General features: G+C 36.0%; 1 protein-coding gene across 1 annotated transcript; it reads left to right on the top strand.

Annotated features, from left to right (window-relative positions):
• The first annotated feature begins 3,511 nt into the window (after window positions 1-3,511).
• Window positions 3,512-20,072, top strand: LOC127862536 (proteasome subunit alpha type-3-like). Its single transcript, XM_052401701.1, has 10 exons — window positions 3,512-3,640; window positions 6,178-6,260; window positions 6,544-6,667; window positions 7,037-7,138; window positions 11,252-11,398; window positions 11,535-11,600; window positions 14,536-14,582; window positions 18,444-18,511; window positions 18,670-18,734; window positions 19,614-20,072. Exons 1-10 carry the CDS (start codon window positions 3,620-3,622, stop codon window positions 19,656-19,658), a joined length of 768 nt encoding a protein of 255 aa, XP_052257661.1. The 5' UTR covers window positions 3,512-3,619; the 3' UTR covers window positions 19,659-20,072.
• Window positions 20,073-21,895: the final 1,823 nt, after the last annotated feature.

The raw sequence follows: 21,895 nt of genomic DNA, 5'->3' as shown, positions 1-21,895 counted from the left end.
ATAGAAAATGAACATAAGAGTAAGCTTATATAAAAAAGTGGATGATGAAAAAGCCCTAAAGAGGCCTTGTAACGTTTTGGTAAATTGACATAATTAAAAAAAATGTTGTTGCAGATTCGCAAATTTTCGATTTAGTTATGATATTTCTATTATTTGTGAGGAAAACGTAATACTGAACACTTACCATGCTCTAAAATATCCATTATATGCATCTTTTGACGATTTGAAAACCTGACAATTGTAAAGCGTTGCAACGCGAAACGATTGAATAATTTGGAAAATTCTGTTGTTGTCGTTATATTTTGGAAAACTACGAGGATTGCTTATATAAATAAAAAGTTCATAGCATGAGCTCGGATGGCCGAGTGGTCAAAGCGGGAGAGTTTTTACTCCAGAGGTCAGTGGTTCGAGCCAAGTTTAGGGTTACTTATTTTAATTGTATTCTTGTTTTTTTTACGGGAGATTTTTAGGTCCAATATTTAAATTTATCAATATAAAGCATTAAATGACAATCTTCAATACATGCCAAAATCCGTGAAAATGCCCCTTTAATTTCTGACGCTCTGTCGAAAACCGACACTCCTTTTTAGGGGTATACATGACCTTGGGATGATATTCAGGTGTCTTCTCAATATTTGTTGTACTGAATTCATATTTAATTTATGTTTTGAATCGATAAGACTGAATGAAGGCATGTTTTATTATGTTAATAATTTTACATATTACAAACATGGTAATAATTAACCAATCAGAAAAGACACTCAGGATGTAAGTTTAAGATTAGGAGGCGTCCTGTCCCACAAATTAGGATTATATAAAACAGAAAATCGATTTTGTAAAAAGATCATGCTGACATCACTTCTTTCGTTCAATGATCCGTTCTAACATCATTACTTTTGTTAAATGATCCCTTCTGACATCATTACTTTCGTTAAACTATCTCGGCTGACATCATTACTTTTGTTAAATGATCCCTTCTTATAGCATTACTTTCCTTTAACGATCTCTTCTGACATCATTACTTTCGTTAAACTATTCCTGCTGACACCATTACGTTAGTCAAACTATCTCATCTCATATCATTACTTTCGTTTAATTAACCATGCTGACATCATTACTTTCGTTAAACGATCCCTTATGGTATCAATACTTTTATTAAATTATCCCTTTTGACGTCATTACTTTCGTTAAACTATCCCTGCTGACATCATTATTTTCGTAAAAACATACCGTCTGAAATTATTACTTCCGATAAACTTTTACTTCTGACATCATTAATTTCGCTAAACGATCCCTTCTAAAAGCATTACCCCGGTACGTTCGTTTAATGATCCCTTCTGGCATCATTACTTTCGTTAAACTATCATTATTTGGTTAAACTATCTCTGCTGGCATCATAACGTTCGTTAAATGATCCATGTTGACATAATAACTTTCGTTAAATGACCTCTGTATGAACCATTTCTTTCTTGTGGTGTTAACGCTTGGTTTAGATGTTTTCATGAGTTATCTACAACAGGTCAAAACAAAATATAAGCATATAAAAAGTTCATTTAGTTTTTATGATAATGCAATAATTGCCAAGTGTCCAACTAAGTCATACTTTTATTTTATCAAGCATTCCTGTTAAACATAACACAGTAACATGACATAACTGAGCAAATCATTGGAACAACAAGTATTCCATAAAACAAATCTTCTTAACGATACATTTTGTTCACAAGGTCAACACAAAGAATGTCTTTCATATGAAAATTAACAATAATAAAATCAATTGCATGTGCCTTTTGTCAAATTAAAATAGTTGTAAAGCATGAACTTTTTCAAATATATACACGTAATTTATTTTCAAACTCCAATGTGGCAACTTATTTCAGAAAATGAACTTTTCGTACCTTGATATTTTTCGATTTCCGTTTTTGTTGATTGCTTTGCTTTTTCCAATGGCACACCCGAAATAGCACAAACATTCACAAGCTCACATGAAATCATTTAACACAAAACAAGGTCCTTCACGACATCACTTTTTAAAATACTAGTACATGTTTAGTATTCAAGCTTATATTGTTTGAAATGATATTACGAAATGTGAAAGACCATATGAATGGTGAATACTGATTGAATTCAATACAATATGTACAACTGTGTCTCAACATCCCACTCTAGGTGCGATTTCATTTAGACCAATGTAAAATATTGGTAACAAACATTATAATAGTTCATAATGTGTTTAAATTTATGTAAACAATCTTGAATATGAAGTATTCAGGCAATTGTACGGGTGGGTAAGGCCAGTCCTTACATAATACAGCCTCGTGTGTTTGCGGACTAAAGACGAAAATTCAACCAGCAATGTGTCACTGAATTTACACAACATGTGTTTGGACACAGACAAATCAACAATATATTCTGTAACAGACACACAGAAACAGGGTAAAATCTATTCGCAGTCAAAAGTCCTTCCTTAACGACCATCTTCATATTCAGTTGTGAAAGTTTTGGCAACATCCGAAAAGCAGCGTGATGAGTTGACGATCGTTCGACTATATATTCTAAAGAGGAAAACGGACGAATGGTAATAATTTTGCCAATGCTTGTTGCTATCGAAATTCCTCTCTTAACAATCATCTACACATTTAGCCGTGGAAGTTTATTACATCGAAGAAACACCAACACAACTCCATAATTCTGTAAAAACTTGTCGGAATAAAAATGCCTTTCTTTAATATAATCTACAAATTAAGGTAATTTAACTATGAGAACTTAAGTAAGATCCAACCACCGACTATATCATTGCGCATTTTTTTTTACAAAGGACAATATTTCTGCCAAAATTGTCAAAGCGAAATTCATTTCGTTACGATGCTTTACACACTGAGGTCATATAACTGAGAAAGTTTGAGCGAGATTCACACAATAGTTAAAAATAAGTTTAACCAGAACATTTGGCAAATATATATCTAATACATTGGCAAAACAGACAAATGGTCGCACAATTTTGTCACAAATCGTCGCTGCCAAATCATTAATCGTGAAGATATATAATATATTGTTTTATTAAACTTTGTCAATGTTTGCAACTTATCCACACAGTATAATTAAGAGGAATGGATAACACAAGCTCTATATTCTATTTTTTTTAAACAAACAACAAACAAAGACTATAATTCTGAAAAAAAAAACATCTTCGCTAAAATTTCATTATTTACGATCATATACGCATTAAACTGTGAAGTCTTATTTAGATAATTTTAACGTATATTGTCCGCACCCTGGGTATGACCGATCGAGCATTACTTAGATGTGCTTACCAAGCTGCTGTGGTTGCATGGATAAGAAATTGCATGGGTGAACACTTAAAATAACTTTAACGGTCTTGCCTGTTTACACTTCACAAGAACAATTAGTATATATCAAAACAACTGAGTGGGGATCAGTGCATAGCATACTTGGAACCATAAAGCTCAAAAACATATGTTGGAATAGTTTATGCTCATAGTAAATTAGTGTTAGTTAACCCGATGTAGCCGGCTTTGACTTCCGGTGCCGCATGCGTAAAAAGATTGTTTAGTCTGCATGACGAAGCTTTGTTGATTTGCAAAGCATTTTAAACAGAGACATGAGTTCAATTGGAACCGGTGTAAGTATGGTTAAACTACTTTTTTATGACGCATTTTCTTTTATATCAAAAGTACTTTACAATATTGAGTATGTTGGCTGTTTTACACAATGGACTGAGGGAATGTGATTTCGGACTCAAAATATTCGGATAGATCATAGGTAATTGTTTAATTTTATTCACAATTAGATAAACTTAACTTTTAAATATAAACACATATTCAATGTCTTAAAATATGTCACCGTTAGTAATCTTAAATTATTTTAAATAGTGATGTTTAACATGTCCCAGTTTGATAACCCCCAATAATTGTAAAATTTCACTTGCTTTTTGTTCAGTGTATCATGGGACCTCACTGTATAGGGGTACTTGTCGAAAATCAATTACTTAGTTGCAAAAAAGCTATTTTATTACCTAAATTTTATATTCAATCCCTAAGAAAATCAATATCTCACAAAACAATCGCATTTATTAGCTCATCTATTTTTTTAAAAAAAATTATGAGCTATTGTCATCACCTTGGCGTCGGCGTCCGGTTAAGTTTTGCGTTTAGGTCCACTTTTCTCAGAAAGTATCAACGCTATTGCATTCAAACTTGTTACACTTACTATCATGAGGGGACTGGGCAGGCAAAGTTAGATAACTCTGGCGTGCATTTTTACAGAATTATGTTCCCTTTTTATACTTAGAAAATTGAAAATTTTGGTTAAGTTTTGTGTTTAGGTCCACTTTATTCCTACAGTATCAAAGCTATTGCTTTCATACTTGCAACACTTATTAACTATCATAAGGGGACTGTGCAGGCAAAGTTATGTAACTCTGACTGGCATTTGGACGGAATTATGGGCCCTTTATACTTAGAAAATTGATAATTTTGTTATGTTTTGTGTTTTGGTCCACTTTGATATTGCTTTCATACTTGGAACACTCGCAAACTATCATAAGGGTACAGTAAAAGGACAAGTTGCATAACTCTGGTTGTCATTTTTATGGAATTATGGCCCTTTTTTGACTTAGTAACTTTGAATAAATGGTTACATTTTGTGTTTAGATCCACTTTACTTCTAAAGTATCAAGGCTATTGCTTTTAAAATTCAAATACTTTCATGCTATCATGAGGGTTCTGTACCTGGCAAGTTGAATTTTACCTTGACCCCCCCCCCCCCCCCCCCTCCCGAATCCCCCCTCAATCGCCCCATAATTTTATTTTTATGCCCCCCTTCGAAGAAGAAGGGGTATATTGCTTTGCACATGTCGGTCTGTCGTTCCGTCCACCAGGTGGTTTCCGGATGATAACTCAAGAACGCTTGGGCCTAGGATCATGAAACTTCATTGGTACATTGATCATGACTCGCAGATGACCCCTATTGATTTTGAGGTCACTAGGTCAAAGGTCAAGGTCACGGTGACCCGAAATAGTAAAATGGTTTCCAGATGATAACTCAAGAACGCTTAGGCCAAGGATCATGAAACTTCATAGGTAGATTGATCATGACTCGCAGATGACCCCTATTGATTTTCAGGTCACTAGGTCAAAGGTCAAGGTCACGATGATCCGAAATAGTAAAATGGTTTCCGGGGGATTACTCAAGAACACTTATGCCTAGGATCATGAAACTTCACAGATACGTTTATCATGACTCGCAGATGACTCCTATAGATTTTCAGGTCACTAGGTCAAAGGTCAAGGTCACGATGACCCGAAATAGTAAAATGGTTTCCGGAGGATTACTCAAGAACACTTATGCCTAGGATCATGAAACTTCATAGATGCATTGATCATGACTTGCAGATGACCCCTATCGATTTTCAGGTTACTAGGTCAAAGGTCAAGGTCACGGTGACCTGAAATAGTAAAATGGTTTCTGGATGATAACTCAAGAACGCTTATGCCTAGGATCATGAAACTTCATAGGTACAATGATCATGACTCGCAGATGACCCCTATTGATTTTCAGGTCACTAGGTCAAAGGTCAAGGTGACTTTAAATAGTAAAATGGTTTCTGGATGATAAATCAAGAACGCTTAGGCCTAGGTTCATGAAACTTCATAGGTATATTGATCATGACTTGCAGATGACCCCTATTGATTATCAGGTCACTAGGTCAAAGGTCAAGGTCACAGTGCAAAAAAAAAACGTATTCACACAATGGCTGTCAAGGTCATGGTGACTCACTTAGAAAATGGTTTCTGGATGATAACTCAAGAATGCTTACGCCTAGGATCATGAAACTTCATAGGTACATTGATCATGACTCGCAGATGAAATAATGATGAAACTTGACCAGGATGTTTGTCTGGACAATATCTAGGTCAAGTTTGACATTTGGTAAAGATTGAATGAACCGACTCCTCTCAGGTGAGCGAACTAGGGCCATCTTGGCCCTCTTGTTTTGAAAATGGTTTTGAATTAATGAAGAAATTATCAGAAACGTACATGAAGCAATGGTTTGTTGACATCTGTCATTCTGATTGTCCAACACATAGCCGAAAAAGTCACCTGGTACATCCACCTTGTTGATTGTATAGTGAAAAGCCTTTTTGATTGAAATTTCAGTATGACCTGTCATCCTCCCAGTTCTCTCCTGATGGCAGGGTGTTCCAGGTTGAGTATGCACAAAAAGCTGTGGAAAACAGTGGGTAAGAACTTGTCATAAACATCGTCAACAAACAGAACGCAGTGTTTAAAATACTTTAGTGCTGTAAAATTTTTACCTTTTGAGGTCAAAACCTAAGTCTTTATATAAGTATGGAACCTGTTTTCTGGGTCTCATTGTATTTAATTATAAAGCACCAAAAGAATATTTGGAAGTCAAAAACTCCTATTGTATACATCATATCCATGACATGACATGAAAAAGCGGGAATGTAAACATATTCAGCCCTTTAAGTGGTTCAAATCGGTATTTGTATTTTGTTTCAGGACTGCAATTGGTATTAGAGGCAAGGATGGTGTTGTGTTTGGTGTAGAAAAGCTAGTGACATCCAAGTTGTATGAAACTGGGGCAAACAAGAGAATATTCAACATAGACAAACATATTGGAATGGTAACACCTTGCAATTATTAAATATTTAATTTTGAAGAGCAGATTTTCATTTGTAGTAACCTCATAATATGTTGATACTGCATATTTAAAGTACAAACATTCTTGTAATGAAATAACATTTCTGGAACTACCAAGATCTTTGATATTGTTTAGTGGTTAATATATTAAAATAGTTTTAACGAAGTCTCTGTAATCTAGCATTTAAACTAGCTTGTATTTTAAAGTATGCAACTATGCATGTTTGTTAAGACGTTCAATTGTTCTGCTTGTCAAGTTCGAGTTTATATAAACATATGAATGTTAAAATTTAAATACAAAAAATAGCCTTCCCATTTAAAATTATCAATTACACTGGACTATTCACTGCAGGCTGTAGCAGGATTGTTGGCTGACGCGCGTCAAATAGTTGAGAATGCGAGGGAGGAGTCAAGTAACTACAGATCCAATTATGGTTCCCCCATCCCTCTTAAGGTATCAGTAGCTTCTGTTAGTTGTAAACCCTATGACATGAAATTTAATTAATGTATACACAAACATGGAAAAAATGAAGTTTCATTTTGGTCTTTAAAGTATAACTTATTTTAACACAACAACCCTCCCCCACACACACACCAGCATTTTATAGCAGTGGAAGTGTATTTCTGTCTAAGTATCTTGATGTCCGTTGGAAAGTATTAATGCCTCAGTCATAATTTTTTCACATAGGAATAGATTTCAAATAACTTTGCAAAAACATACACCATCCTTCGGGGCTTCCCTTAAAGTATGTCATGCTTTTTTTTACCATTTTTAGCTCAACTATTATATATGAAATATATAGTGGAGCTATCCTACTCAACCCGGCGTTGGCATGAGCGTTAGCGTGAGCGTGCAAATGTTTTCGACCACCCGTAATATTTCCTATGTCCCTTGACATGTTGCTTTAATATTTTGCATACTTCTTTAGAATATGCATATTATTGATAAATCTATGTTAAAGTTTGTGTACCACCTCAAATATTTTCAATGTATCTTGACATATTTCTTTCATATTTTGCAAACTTCTTTACAAACATGACCCCAATCTATAAACAAAAGCAGACAACTGTATCAAGCATTTTGTAAGAAATATGGCCATTTTTCAGTTTAGAATATGCATGTTATTGATAAATCTATGTTAAAGTTTGCGTACCACCTCAAATATTGTCAATGTCCCTTGACATATTGCTTTCATATTTTGCAAACTTCTTTACTAACATGACCCCAATCTATAAACAAGAGTAGACAACTGTATCAAGCATTTTGTAAGAATTATGGCCTTTTTTATGCTCCCCCCAAAAATAGTTGCTGCTTCGTCTGTTCGTCCGTCAGTGTGTCCGTCCATGCACAATTTTTGTCAGGCTATTTCACAGCAACTTATGACCGGCATTCAATGAAACTTTATGGGAAGCTTAACTACCAAGAGGAGATGTGCATATTATCAGCGCATTCTGGTCGGATGATTTTTCACAGAGTCATGGCCCTTTGAAATTTTCCATAAACTGTACATATAGTGCAATTCTTGTCCGGGCTATTTCTCAGCAACTAATGACCGGAATTCAATTCATCTTTATGGGAAGCTTCACTACCAAGAGGAGATTTGCATATTATCAGCGTGTTCTGGTCGGATTATTTTTCACAGTCTTATGGCCCTTTGAAATTTTCCATTAACTGTACATATAGTGCAATTCATTGTCCGGGCTATTTCTCAGCCACTAATGACCAGAATTCAATGAAACTTTATGGAAAGCTTCACTACCAAGAGGAAATTTGCTTCCATTAAAGGTACATATAGTGCAATTCTTGTCCTGGCTATTTCTCAGCAACTAATGACCAGAATTCAATGAAACTATGGGAAGCTTCACTACAAAGAGGAGATGTGCATATTATCAGCGGGTTCTGGGCGGATGATTTTTCACAGAGTTATGGCCCTTTGAAATTTTCTGTAAAAAATTATTGTCCCCCAAACTACTGTGCCCTCAAGACGTTTCCTTTTATCTGAATATATAGTGCAATATTGTGACAAAAAAACTATGGGGAACATCACCCGTCTCCAAAGGTTTCTTGTTTGTCGTAGTAACTGAATATTTTGTTAAATTTTGTGTTTAAATGTAGATCCACTTGACTTCTAAAGTATCAAAGCTATTGCTTTCAAACTTTAAATATTTTCTTACTATCATGAGGATACAGTACCTGCCAAGTTCATTTTTACCTTGACCTTTGAATGACGTTGACTCTCAAGGTCAAGAGTAAATTTTAGTTAAATTGCCGTTACTTGTTTATTTATGATCAGATTTTATTAATACTTTGACAAAACAACACTTACCTGAATACCACAATGGATTCCACACAAACAATACCCCACGCCCCAACCCAGAATCCCTGCCCCCCACCCCGAAATTTTTATATTTTTATTTTTCCTTTTTTTTATTTTTGAAAGATCACTAATAAATGACCACACCCCACATTATACCCCCTCTCACCCCCTACCCCCCCCCAAAATATAATATTTTTTTTCCCCTTTTTTAATTTTGAAGGACCATCCAAACTTCCCACACAAGTTATTGCTATCAAACTTGAAATAAAATCTTATTAGTTTGTTTTATGTCTTTACAAATGTTCAATAGATTGGGGAAAATATACCTGAACTGTCACCTTGACCTTATTGAATAATTTGAACAATGACCCCATGATAGCTTACGTTATACTGTCAAGCTCTCAAATAGTCAAGCGCACTGTCCTCTGACAGCTCTTGTTAAAACCCCCAACCCTTCCTCCTTGTCACGAACTGTCACAAATCTCAGCCCCCTCACCCCTCAAAGTATGTCACACCCTTTTTACACTTTTTTTTTTTAATTAACACCTCGAAATTTAATCATAATTCACTATAAAACTGTATTAACATATATATTTTCCACTGATTAAAATTCCTTTAAAATCATAGACTAATTAATTGTCAACAGTTGTCACAGTTATTAATTGAAGCAATAACTCAATCTATATTGAATTTTAAAACAAACATTGCAAAGATTAGAGTTGACAATTGTGTAATACACATCATTGATGTGCTGCTTTATTATTTACAATTGGCAAGGTTAAGTTTAAGAAAATCTTTTGATTTTGCAATCTTTTTACACAAGAAGTAGATTACTAAAACTTGATAATAATAATGATCAAATTACATAAATATAACCTCTGAATCCTCAAAAATGTGTATTGTAATAATTACTATTATATGTAAAACTGTAATTCAAAATTTCTTGCTCTGTTACATAATTTTGCAGCGGATATTTAGAAATAAAACTTCAGGCATACGGAAAGCAAGGCATTGCGACAGCATGCTAGCACTCCTAGCGAGAGGAATCTGGAACAAAACATTCAGAAGATACACATTTCATGCTAGTTTGAAATAAAACTTATTCAAATGTTTAAAAAATGTTTAAAAAATTATTTTAAAATCTATAATTCTTAAAAAATGAATAATTCTTACTCTCCCTCCCATTTAGAGTGTTACATACATTATGGACGGCCCCTAAGATGACTTGTTATGTGTTACACTCGTCTCATTACACACCACATCGCCAGGTCATATCCATAACCCTGCTTAAAAAATTCTGGTCTCAGTCATAATTTGCTATACATGTATAATATTGATGGATTTGAAAAAATAAATTTGCACACATGACAATCATTATACCATGACATCATATGTAATGGATAACACCCTTCTCCGTTCCTCAAAGATCAAATTTAGTCGTAAAACAACTTGTCCTTTTTGTTACTTTATCATTCATTATGCAAATTTATAAACGCTTTTTGCAAGTAACATCCAAGGCCCATAACTTCGCCAACAATCAATGGTATGGAACGAAACTCGAATTTCATCTGTAAGTCAATACTATAGGTAGACTCACATTCCAAAAATCAGCAGAATATCTGACAGTTATTATAGCAAAAATTTCTTATTTCAACCCATAACTTGGCCAAAAATCAATAGACCGAAACAAACTAATACTTCACCAGGAAGTCATGTAGTTACATACTAAAACAATCGGAAAAGGTTGCATAAAAAGCCTCCGGAAAACAGTTACTATAAAGTAACTTTCTCAGTCCATGGCCCATAAATTCGCAAAAAATCCATGGACCAGAACAAAACTCACCCGTCATCCATAGGTCATGTAAGTAGACTCGCATACCAAAAATCAGCTCAGTATCATAAAAATCTTTTGAAAAACAGAAAGCAGAATGGACAGTCCGACTGTAATATGTCACTATTACGGGGGCTTAAAAATGCAAAAAATGCCTTTATACATGTAGCATATTTTTTTTGGTGATAGAAAGTTTTCTTTGCCCTTGGTGTGTTAAGATATCACTTAAACAGCATCAAAATCTTGAGGCATATTTTCATAAAACATCACCTGTATAAACCAGGATAAGCACAGAGAAAAGTTCAAGGTATATTAATTTTGAAATTTTGTTTGTGAATTCCGACGCACCATTGTAAATGTTCATTTGGATGGGGCATGTACAATTCTCAATGCCTGAAATATCATCTATATTTTTCAGCACCTGACAGACCGAGTGTCCATGTATGTGCATGCATACACACTGTATGGTTCTATACGGCCCTTTGGTGTGAGCAGCCTTCTTGGTTCCTATGACCCTGTAGAAGGACCTCAAATGTTCGTCATCGACCCCTCTGGAGTCTCCTTCGTAAGTGTATCCTGATAGCATTTATAAAAAATTCCAAGGAGCAATTTGAACAAAATTTATCCAGTACTATTTTCGTTGTTGTTGTTTAGAACTCCTGTTTCACCATGCATGTGAGCTTATCACTTTTTGTTTTCAGGGCTACTACGGGTGTGCCATTGGAAAAGCAAAGCAAGCAGCAAAAACAGAAATTGAAAAAATCAAGGTACTTAACGGTCATTTTCTAAATAACAGCTGACAAGTTTTGTTAGCTCCACTGGCCAGAGGCCAGCGGGGCTTATGTCATGGTCCTGTGTCCGTCGTGCGTGCGTGCGTTAACTTTTCCTTAAAACATCTCCTAAACTACTGGTCCAATTCTGATGAAATTTCTCAGGAATGTTCCTGGGGTGAAACTCTTTAAAAATTGGTTTCAAATATGCCCCTGGTTTCAAATTTGACCCTGCCCCTGGGGTTCACAAAAATGAAAATTTGCTTATATAAGGCCTATTTTGTGAAAACTTTCAAAATCTTCTCGTCCATAACCATTGGGCCTAGGGCTATCAAATTTGGTATGTAGAGAAATTTAATAGTCCTCTACCAAATTTCTTCAAATTATGCCCCTTGGGTCAAATTTGACTCTGCCCCGGGGGTCACAAAATTGAACATATGCTTATATAAGGCCTATTTTGTGAAAACTTTCAAAATCTTTTTTTCCATAACCATTGGGCCTAGGGCTATCAAATTTCGTATGTAGAGACATCTAATAGTCCTCTACCAAATTTCTTCAAATTATGCCCCTGGGGTCACAAAATTGAACATATGCTTATATAAGGCCTATTTTGTGAAAACTTTCAAAATCTTCTCGTCCATAACCATTGAGTCTAGGGCTATCAAATTTGGTATGTAGAGACATCTAATAGTCCTCTACCAAATTTCTTCAAATTATGCACCTGGGGTCAAATTTGACCCTGCCCCGGGGGGTCACACAATTGAACATATGCTTATATAAGGCCTATTTTGTGAAAACTTTCAAAATCTACTCTTCCATAACCATTGGGCCTAGAGCTGTCAAATTTGGTATGTAGAGACATCTAATAGTCCACTACCAAATTTCTTCAAATTATGCCCCTGGGGTCAAACTTGACCCTGCCCCGAGGGTCACACAATTCAACATAGGCTTATATAAGGCCTTTTTTGTGAAAACTTTCAAAATCTTCTTGTCCATAACTGTATGGCATAGGGCAACCAAATTTGGTATGTAGTGACATGTAATAGTTCTCTTCTTAGTTTGTTCAAATTATGCCCCTGGGGTCAAATTTGAAACTGCACGGGAGTCACAAAATTGAATATATGCTTATAAAGGTCTTATTTTTTGAAAACTTTAAAAATCTTTATGTCCATAAACATTGAGCCTAGGGCTACCCAATTTGGTATGTAGTAACATCTTATAGTCCTCTACCAAGTTTGTTCAAATTATGCCCCTGTGGTCAAGTTTGACCCTGCCCTGAGGGTCACAAAATTGAACATATGCTTATAAAAGGCATATTGTGTGAACACTTTAAAAAATCTTTTTGTCCATAACTGTATGGCATAGGGCTACCAAATTTGGTATGTAGTGACATGTAATAGTTCTCTTCTTAGTTTGTTCAAATTATGCCCCTGGGGTCAAATTTGAAACTGCCCCGGGGGTCACAAAATTGAATATATGCTTATAAAGGGCTTATTTTGTGAACACTTTTAAATCTTTTTGTCCATAACCATTGGGTCTAGGGCTATTAAATTTGGTATGTAGTGACATCTTATAGTCCTCTACCAAGTTTGTTCAAATTATGCCCCTGGGGTCAAATTTGACCCTGCCCTGGGGGATCACAAAATTGAACATATACTTATATAAGGCCTATTTTGTAAAAACTTCAAAAATCTGCTTGTCCATAACCATCCAGCCTAGGGCTATCAAATTTGATATGTAGTAACATCTTATAGTCCTCTACCAAGTTTGTTCAAATTTTATCCCTGGGGTCAAATTTGAACCTGCCCCAGTTGTCACAAAATTGAACTTATGCTTATATAATGCCTATTTTGTGAAAATTTCTTGTCCATAACCCTTAGGCCTAGGGCTACACAATTTTGTATGTAGTGACATTGTATAGTCCTTCACTTAGTTTGTTCAAATTATGCCCCAGGAGTCAAATTTGACCCTGCCCTGAAGGCCACAAAATCGATTACTAGTATATGCTTATGTAGTGCCTATTTTGTGAACACTTTAAAAATTCTCTTGTCCTTAACCATAAGGCATAGGACTTCCAAATTTGGTATGTAGTGACATCTAATAGTTCTCAACCAAGTGTTTTCAAATTATGCCCCTTGGGTCAAATTTGACCCTGCCCGGGGGTCACAAAACTGAACATACACTTATATGGGGTCTATTTTGTGAAAACTTTAAAAATCTTTTTGTCCATAACCATTGGGCCTAGGGCTACCAAATTTGGTATGTAGTGACATCTAATAAACCTCTACCAAATTTGTTCAAATAATGCCTCTGGGGTCAACTTTGACCCTGCCCTGGGGGGTCACAAAATTGAATAAACGCTTATAAAGCGCCTATTTTGTGAAATCTTTCAAAATCTTCTTGTCGAAAACCATTCAGACTATGGCTACCAAATTTGGCATGCAGTAACATCTTATAGTCCTCTACCAAGTTTGTTCAAATTATGCCCTTTGGGTCAAATTGACCCTGACCCCCTGGTCACAAAATTGAACATTATATACGCTTATATCTTGCTAATTTTGTGAAAACTTTAAAAATGTTCTTTTCCTTAACTTTAGGACCTAGGGCTATCTTATTTTGTATGTACATGTAGTGAGATATAGTAGTCCTCTACAAAGTTTGCTCAAATTATGCCCCTGGGGATAAACTTGACCAAGCCCAGGGGTCACAAAAGTGTACATGTGCTTAAATAGGGCCTATATTTAAGTATTTGCACATGCAAAGAATATTTGTTTCAGCCTTTTTTCAGCAGTGGAGCGATACAGGGCCATCATGGCCCTCTTGTTTTTCAATTATAATATATACATGTATTTGAAGTGGTATTTGCTAAAAACTATTTTTATTTGGAAAAATTAGCATGTATGGCACTGATTTCATTATTCAAACTTTGCAGATGAAAGACATGCTATGTGTTGACCTTGTGAAAGAAGTAGCAAAAATGTGAGTAGAATTGTTTGTTTGTATAGAGAATACTTCGTGTTCCAAGACTTTGTTCAGTAATGTCCTTTCATAAACTGTCAGCACAAGCAAGTTTATGCATTTGGTACTGTTTCCTATTCAGCATGAATCTGAGTTGGCCTAGACAATTTTTGCTTTATCATATGAATCAAACATTTTTCTCAAATGTCTCAATTTTATTTTGATTCATGGAAGATAACTCAAGCAAACATCAAAAAAGTTCTTCAAAACCAACCGAAAGTATTGATGTCACAAGAGACAAACAAATGCATGGGATGCTCTAATTTATGGAGAGGACCCCTCCACCATGGGTCAAATGTAATATTGATGTTAAACCCTGTTTCAGAATATTATGGCTTCATTGACTTTTATGTATAAGCTTTATCTCAGAGTTTGAGACTCTGAAACTCAAGTCTGAAACTCATGCTCAGTACTCAATCATGAAAGGATATGTAAAGCATCAGTGAGCCATGTTAACAGCCGTCTTGTATATTAATGTTATATTGCTTGTCTCAAACCTATGGATTATTTTCCCCACGCTTTTTAAAAAGCGTGGGGATATTGTGGTTATCTCCGCCGTCCGTCTGTCCGTCCTTCCCTCATGGCCACTATCTCCTCCTACACTAAAAGCACTAGAACCTTGAAACTTACACACATGGTAGCTATGAGCATATGTGCAACCCTGCACTATTTGGAATTTTGATCTGACCCCTTGGTCAATAGGTATGAGGCTTGGAGTGGGACCGGGTCAAATATTTTAACTCATGTTTAGCTCATCTATTTTTTGAAAAAAAATTATGAGCTATTGTCATCACCTTGGCGTCGGCGTTGGCGTTGGCGTCGGCGTCCGGTTAAGTTTTGCAGTTTAGGTCCACTTTTCTCAGAAAGTATCAATGCTATTGCATTCAAACTTGGTACACTTACTTACTATCATGAGGGGACTGGGCAGGCAAAGTTAGATAACTCTGGCGTGCATTTTGACAGAATTATGTGCCCTTTTTATACTTAAAAAATTGAAAATTTTGGTTAAGTTTTGCGTTTAGTTCCACTTTTCTCAGTAAGTATCAATGCTATTGTATTCAAACTTGGTACACTTACTTACTATCATGAGGGGACTGGGCAGGCAAAGTTAGATAACTCTGGCATGCATTTTGACAGAATTATGTGCCCTTTTTATACTTAGAAAATTGACAATTTTGGTTAAGTTTTGTGTTTAGGTCCATTTTATTCCTTAAGCATCAAAGCTATTGCTTTCATACTTGCAACACTTACTAACTATCATAAGGGGACTGTGCAGGCAAAGTAATGTAACTCTGACTGGCATTTTGACAGAATTATGTGCCCTTTTTATACTTAGAAAATTGAAAATTTGATTAAGTTTTGTGTTTAGGTCCACTTTATTCCTACAGTATCAAAGCTATCGCTTTCATACTTGCAAGATTTATGAACTATCATAAGGGGACAGTGCAGGCAAAGTTATGTAACTCTGACTGGCATTTGGACGGAATTATGGGCCCTTTATACTTAGAAAATTGAAAATTTGGTTAAGATTTATGTTTTGGTCCACTTTACCCCTAAAGTATCATAGATATTGCTTTCATACTTGGAACACTCACAAACTATCATAAGGGTACAGTTAAAGGACAAGTTGCATAACTCTGGTTGTCATTGTTACGGAATTATGACCCTTTTTTGACTTAGTAACTTTTAATATATGGTTAAATTTTGTGTTTCGATCCACTCGAAGTATCAAGGCTATTGCTTTCAAACTTCAAATACTTACATGCTACCATGAGGTTACTGTACCTGGCAACTTGAATTTTACTTTGACCTTTGAATGACCTTGACTCTCAAAGTCAAATTATTAAATTTTGCTAAAATTGCCATAACTTCTTTATTTATGATTAGATTTGATTGATACTTTGATGAAACTACTCTTACCTGACATACCACAATAGACTTCACCCAAACCATCCCCCGTGCCCTCCCCCCCCCTCCCCCCTCCCCCCCCCCCTAATTTTTTTTTTTTTTTTTTTTTTTTAAGATCATCTCACAAATGACCACCACACCCTCACACTATACCCCCACCCCACCCCCCCCCCCCCCCCCCCAATTTTTTTTTTTGATTTTTTTTTTTTTTTTTTTTTTTTTAAGATCATCTCACAAATTATCACCACACCCTCACACTATACCCCCCCCCCCCCCATTTTTTTTTTAAAACGGTTATGTTTGAAATACCGTCCAACCATCGCACCCAAAAAACCCCCCCCCCCCCCCCCCCATTATTATTTTTTTTTTTTTTTTTCGCTTTTTTGGAAGATAATGTAATAAATGTCCACAACCCCACACTATACACCCCTCTTCACTCCACTCCTCCCTCCTTTGTGATTGAAAATGAGAGTCCCTTCACCTTTAAAAAGAAAATAGATGAGCGGTCTGCACCCACAAGGCAGTGCTCTTGTTTAGGTCACCTGTTACGAAGGTACATGGTGAGCTTATGTATTCGAGTGATGTCCGTTGTGCGTAGTGTGCGTCCCTCCGTCCGTCCGTAAACAATTTGTTTGTGTAGACAGTGGAGGTCACAGTTTTCATCCAATCTTTATGAAATTTGGTCAGAATGTTTATCTTGATGAAATCTGGGTTGGGGTTGTATTTGGGTCATCTGGGGTCAAAACTAGGTCACAAGGTCAAATAATAGAAAAAAACTTGTGTAGACAATAGAGGTCACAGTTTTCATCCTATATTTATGAAATTTGGTCAGAATGTTAATCTTGATGAAATCTGGGTTGGGATTGTTTTTGGGTCATCTTGGGTCAAAAACTAGGTCACTATGTCAAATAATACAAAAACCTTGTGTAGACAATAGAGGTCACAGTTTTCATGCAATCTTTATGAAATTTGGTCAGAATGTTTATCTTGATGAAATCTGGGTTGGGATTGTATTTGGGTCATCTGGGGTCAAAAACTAGGTCAATAGGTGAAATAATAGAAAAACTTTGTGTAGACAATAGAGGTCACAGTTTTCATCAGATCTTTATGAAATTTGGTCAGAATGTTCTTCTCGATTAAATCTGGGTTGGGTCATCTGGGGTCAAAAACTAGGTCACTAGGCTAAATAATAGAAAAACCTTGTGTAGACAATAGAGGTCACAGTTTTCGTCAGATCTTTATGAAATTTGGTCAGAATGTTTATCTTGATGAAATCTGGATTGGGATTGTATTGGGTCATCTGGGATCAGAAACTAGGTCCCTAGGTTAAATCATAGAAAAACCTTGTGTAGACAATAGAGGTCATAGTTTTCATCTGATCTTAATGAGTCAGGTGAGCGATTCAGGGCCATCATGTCCCTCTTGTTTATTTTATGTACTTTAACATTGGCCATAACTTTTGCAATATTAAAGATAGCAACTTGATATTTGGCATGCATGTGTATCTCATGGAGCTGCACATATTGAGTGGTGAATGGTCAAGGCCATCCTTCAAGGTCAAAGGTAAAACCCCCCAAATCCAATGAAAGAAATAAACTTTAAATAAATCAAAGCGGCGCAGTAGGGGGCATTGTGTTTCTGACAAACACACTCTTGTTTTATGTTATTTTACATTAACTTCTTTATTTCTACACTGATTTACTTCCAATTGATACTGGACATCTCTTATGACAATACGGTCAATCTCAACTATGCATGGCTCCATTACCAACCCTGGGGTGCCCCCTAGCGCAAACATGGGACCTGGGGATACTCGTCGGCCTCTGCTGGGCCATTTCTAGTTTGAAATAAAATTAGCAATTCATATGCTTTGCAAAAGATATCTCAAGTTGTATGTTTTTGTTTTGATTACAGAATTTACATCGTCCATGATGAGGTTAAAGACAAAAACTTTGAATTGGAATTAAGCTGGGTTGGAAAAAGTAAGTTGCCTTGTACTGTACTTCAATTTATTAAAAATAATAATTATATTTCTGTACATAATTTAAAAAAAGCTTTAAATAATCAACAATCCTATTCTTAAATTCACTTGTAGTATAATATATAACATATACATATTATTATATACACTTGTTTGTAGTGACTGATGGTAAACATGAGCTTGTCCCCAAGAATGTCCACACAGAGGCAGAGAAATATGCAAAGGTAAATTTAGTATTCTCCCACAATGAAGGGAGTACATGTATATAGTCATAGCTCTGTGTGTCTCGCCAAATTATAGTTTTGATAGAATTAAGGTTATCTAGGTCTGAAACAAATTTCCCAGATATCATTTCTGTCCAACTCTATGGCCCTCTGTCACACTTCATTTCTACTCAAGATCTCAGTCACTGGCCTGGCCGTCTGTCACACTTCATTTCTATTCAAGATCTCAGACACTGGCCTGGCCCTCTGACACACTTCATTTCTACTCAAGATCTCAGACACTGGCCTGGCCCTCTGACACACTTCATTTCTACTCAAGATCTCAGACACTGGCCTGGCCCTCTTACACACTTCATTTCTACTCAAGATCTCAGACACTGGCCTGGCCCTCTGACACACTTCATTTCTACTCAAGATCTCAGACACTGGCCTGGACCCTCTGTCACGCTTCATTTCTACTCAAGATCTCAGACACTGGCCTGGCCCTGTGTCACACTTCATTTCTACTCAAGATCTCATACACTGGCCTGGCCCTCTGTCACTTCATTTCTACTCAAGATCTCAGACACTGGCCTGGCCCTCTGTCACGCTTCATTTCTACTCAAGATCTCAGACACTGGCCTGATTTTGATAGAAATTGATAATCAGCAACCTTTTTATTGGGTTCAGGTCTTATAATAAATTGGAGCCAGATTTGCATCTGGTCTATGTGTTTAAAAAACAGCAACAATCTCGGTAAAGCTTTAGAATGTGTTGTTTAAATTGTATCCAGATGTGTGACGTTTAAAAACCAGCCACAAACAAGCAGTGTTAGGCCTAAGCATGTTTACATTTGGATCCAGATTCGAAACTAGTTCACCACTATGGTGCTGTTTGCAGGAATCTCTGGAGGAGTCAGATGACAGTGAGGACGAGGACTTGTGAGAGACCACATCTCGGGTGTGGGGGAGGGCTCCATTAGACTGACTTCACAAACCATCATTTCATATAACGCCCACCAAGATTAGTGGATTCTTAAAACAACTAATTCATAGACCTGATATAAGTGATAATCTTGTTATTCACTGTGCTGCTAAAGTGTCTAGTGATAAATACAAATTGTTTCGCGTGGGGGCAATTTCCTGTTTGCCTTTGCTATGTTTCTCGTGATTTTAAAATTGATAATCTGATTCAACTTGATTACTATTATGGACTTGTGGTGTTATTGTTGAACTTTGTAGACATTTGTGCTATAGATATGTTTAGTGCTATAAACATTGCAAAGAAGTGAACTACAATTATTATTTGACTTGCTTTTGCATTATTTTGTGGAACAAATAAAATTCTCTTAAAATGTAAGAGATTTTGTGTTATTGCTCTGCATTTACCAGCTGATCAACAAAGTTGAATATCTTGGCTGTTTTATGCTCCAGGATCGAATGATCGGGGGTATATTGTTTTTGGCTGTCTGTCTGTCATTGTATGTGCGTGTGCATTCGTGCGGATGTGCATGTGTGTGTGCAGGTGTGTGTGTGTTTGTATCAAAACTTTAACCTTGGTCATAACTTGCAATATTGAAGATAGCAACTTGATATTTGGCATGCATGTGTATCTCATAAAGCTGCACATTTTGAAGTGGTTAAAGGTCAATGTCATCCTTCAAGGTCAAAGGTAAAAAAAATCAAATCGGCATTAGGGGACACACATCTCTTGTTTTTTGGTGGGGGGATACGGCTTGCGGTTGGTTATATTAAAATAACTTACGTTATCATCACGCATCTAAATGAAACTTTGGAGGTGGCATGTTTTCATCGGGGCCTAGCTTGTGATTGTATTTTGAGGTGTGTCTGGTCAAGTACTATACAAATGTACATATAACGACTGCTTCTGGTCAGTTACTTAAGTTTGGAATAGAAATTGCTCTGATATCGTGTGCTTGTAGCGAACAAGAATTCATGGTTTGGAGTTGTATTAGGGGAATGTTGTGTTAGTGAAACAGTTTACTTAAAATTGAACAACAAATTGTTAGTTTTGGGTAAATTAAGTACGGGTAGTTTCTGTTGACCCATCTTAATGAAACTAAAGATATAGCAAGCTAAAATATAGATCTAGTTTGTGAATTTATTTAAGGGTTGTCGGATTAAAGTTGTTAGAAAAAAAATAAAGGCCTGCTCTAAAAAACGTCAGTTTGGATTGAGGTATTGCAATGAATGTGTTGTGTAGACTGCCTGTATGCAGGCCCTGGCTTGATGTTGCATTTGGGACCTCTCAGGTAAAGGTCGCTGTACCTTAAAAAAAGAAGAAAAATGGTTTCATGTGAATAAGTTTAAATGGATGTATTGTCCTGAACTTCTGTTTGTACGCTGCTTATATGAAGACATAGTAAGGGAGTTCATTTGTGGCGAATCAGGTTATTGTTACTCTGACTAAAAATAGACAAACTGTTAATGCTCAAAGTTTTTTTGTGGGTTTTGTTATGAAACTTTATAATTTGATAGCGTAACTGCAGACCTAGCTTGGAACCGCATTTGGATCAAGGTCAAGGTTATTCTTACTTGAAATATATTAACTGTATTCAGTTCAATGGCGAAGATAGTACGCTGTAATTGTGTATATGAAGCAAACATGCAAATGAAGCTTGCGATTGTGTATCATTTAATTTAATAACTAAAACGTTGAAAGCATGTTTTTGTGACTTTTCCATGTTTCTCATCGTTTTATTTGTTTTCTGGACCGATTACTATTTTGCTAATACTTTTTCAGAGTATTTCAACAAATCATTGAAGCCCACATCTAGTTTATCTCGAGATCTAAACTTTGTATGGGTTATACATAGCAATTACAAGTTGTATGGGTAGTATAGCAGCTAAATGAATTTAATGTCAAAGCATTATGGAAAATCATTCATGCCTTCTACAACATGGAATAACCGTTTGAAACAGTATTAGTCTACAACTGAAAACACATTGCATGTGTGAATGTGTATTGCCTTTTCCGTTGGTAACAGTAATATTAATTTATATTCTTCTTCGGTGGATATTTTTTTATTCAACAGCGGTATTCTCTGTAATCTAAAGAAACTGAACTGGTGGCAGTTGTTGACGGTATGGAATGCACTCAAGTCGTAGGCCTAACAATTCGAAACTTGCATATTCATCGGAACTATGGAAGTGAAGACAGCG

This window comes from Dreissena polymorpha, chromosome 16 (genome assembly GCF_020536995.1).
Source record: "Dreissena polymorpha isolate Duluth1 chromosome 16, UMN_Dpol_1.0, whole genome shotgun sequence".
Lineage (NCBI taxonomy): Eukaryota > Metazoa > Mollusca > Bivalvia > Myida > Dreissenidae > Dreissena > Dreissena polymorpha.
The sequence above is the reverse complement of the archived record's forward strand: the minus strand, read 5'-3'. Positions and strand labels throughout refer to the sequence as shown.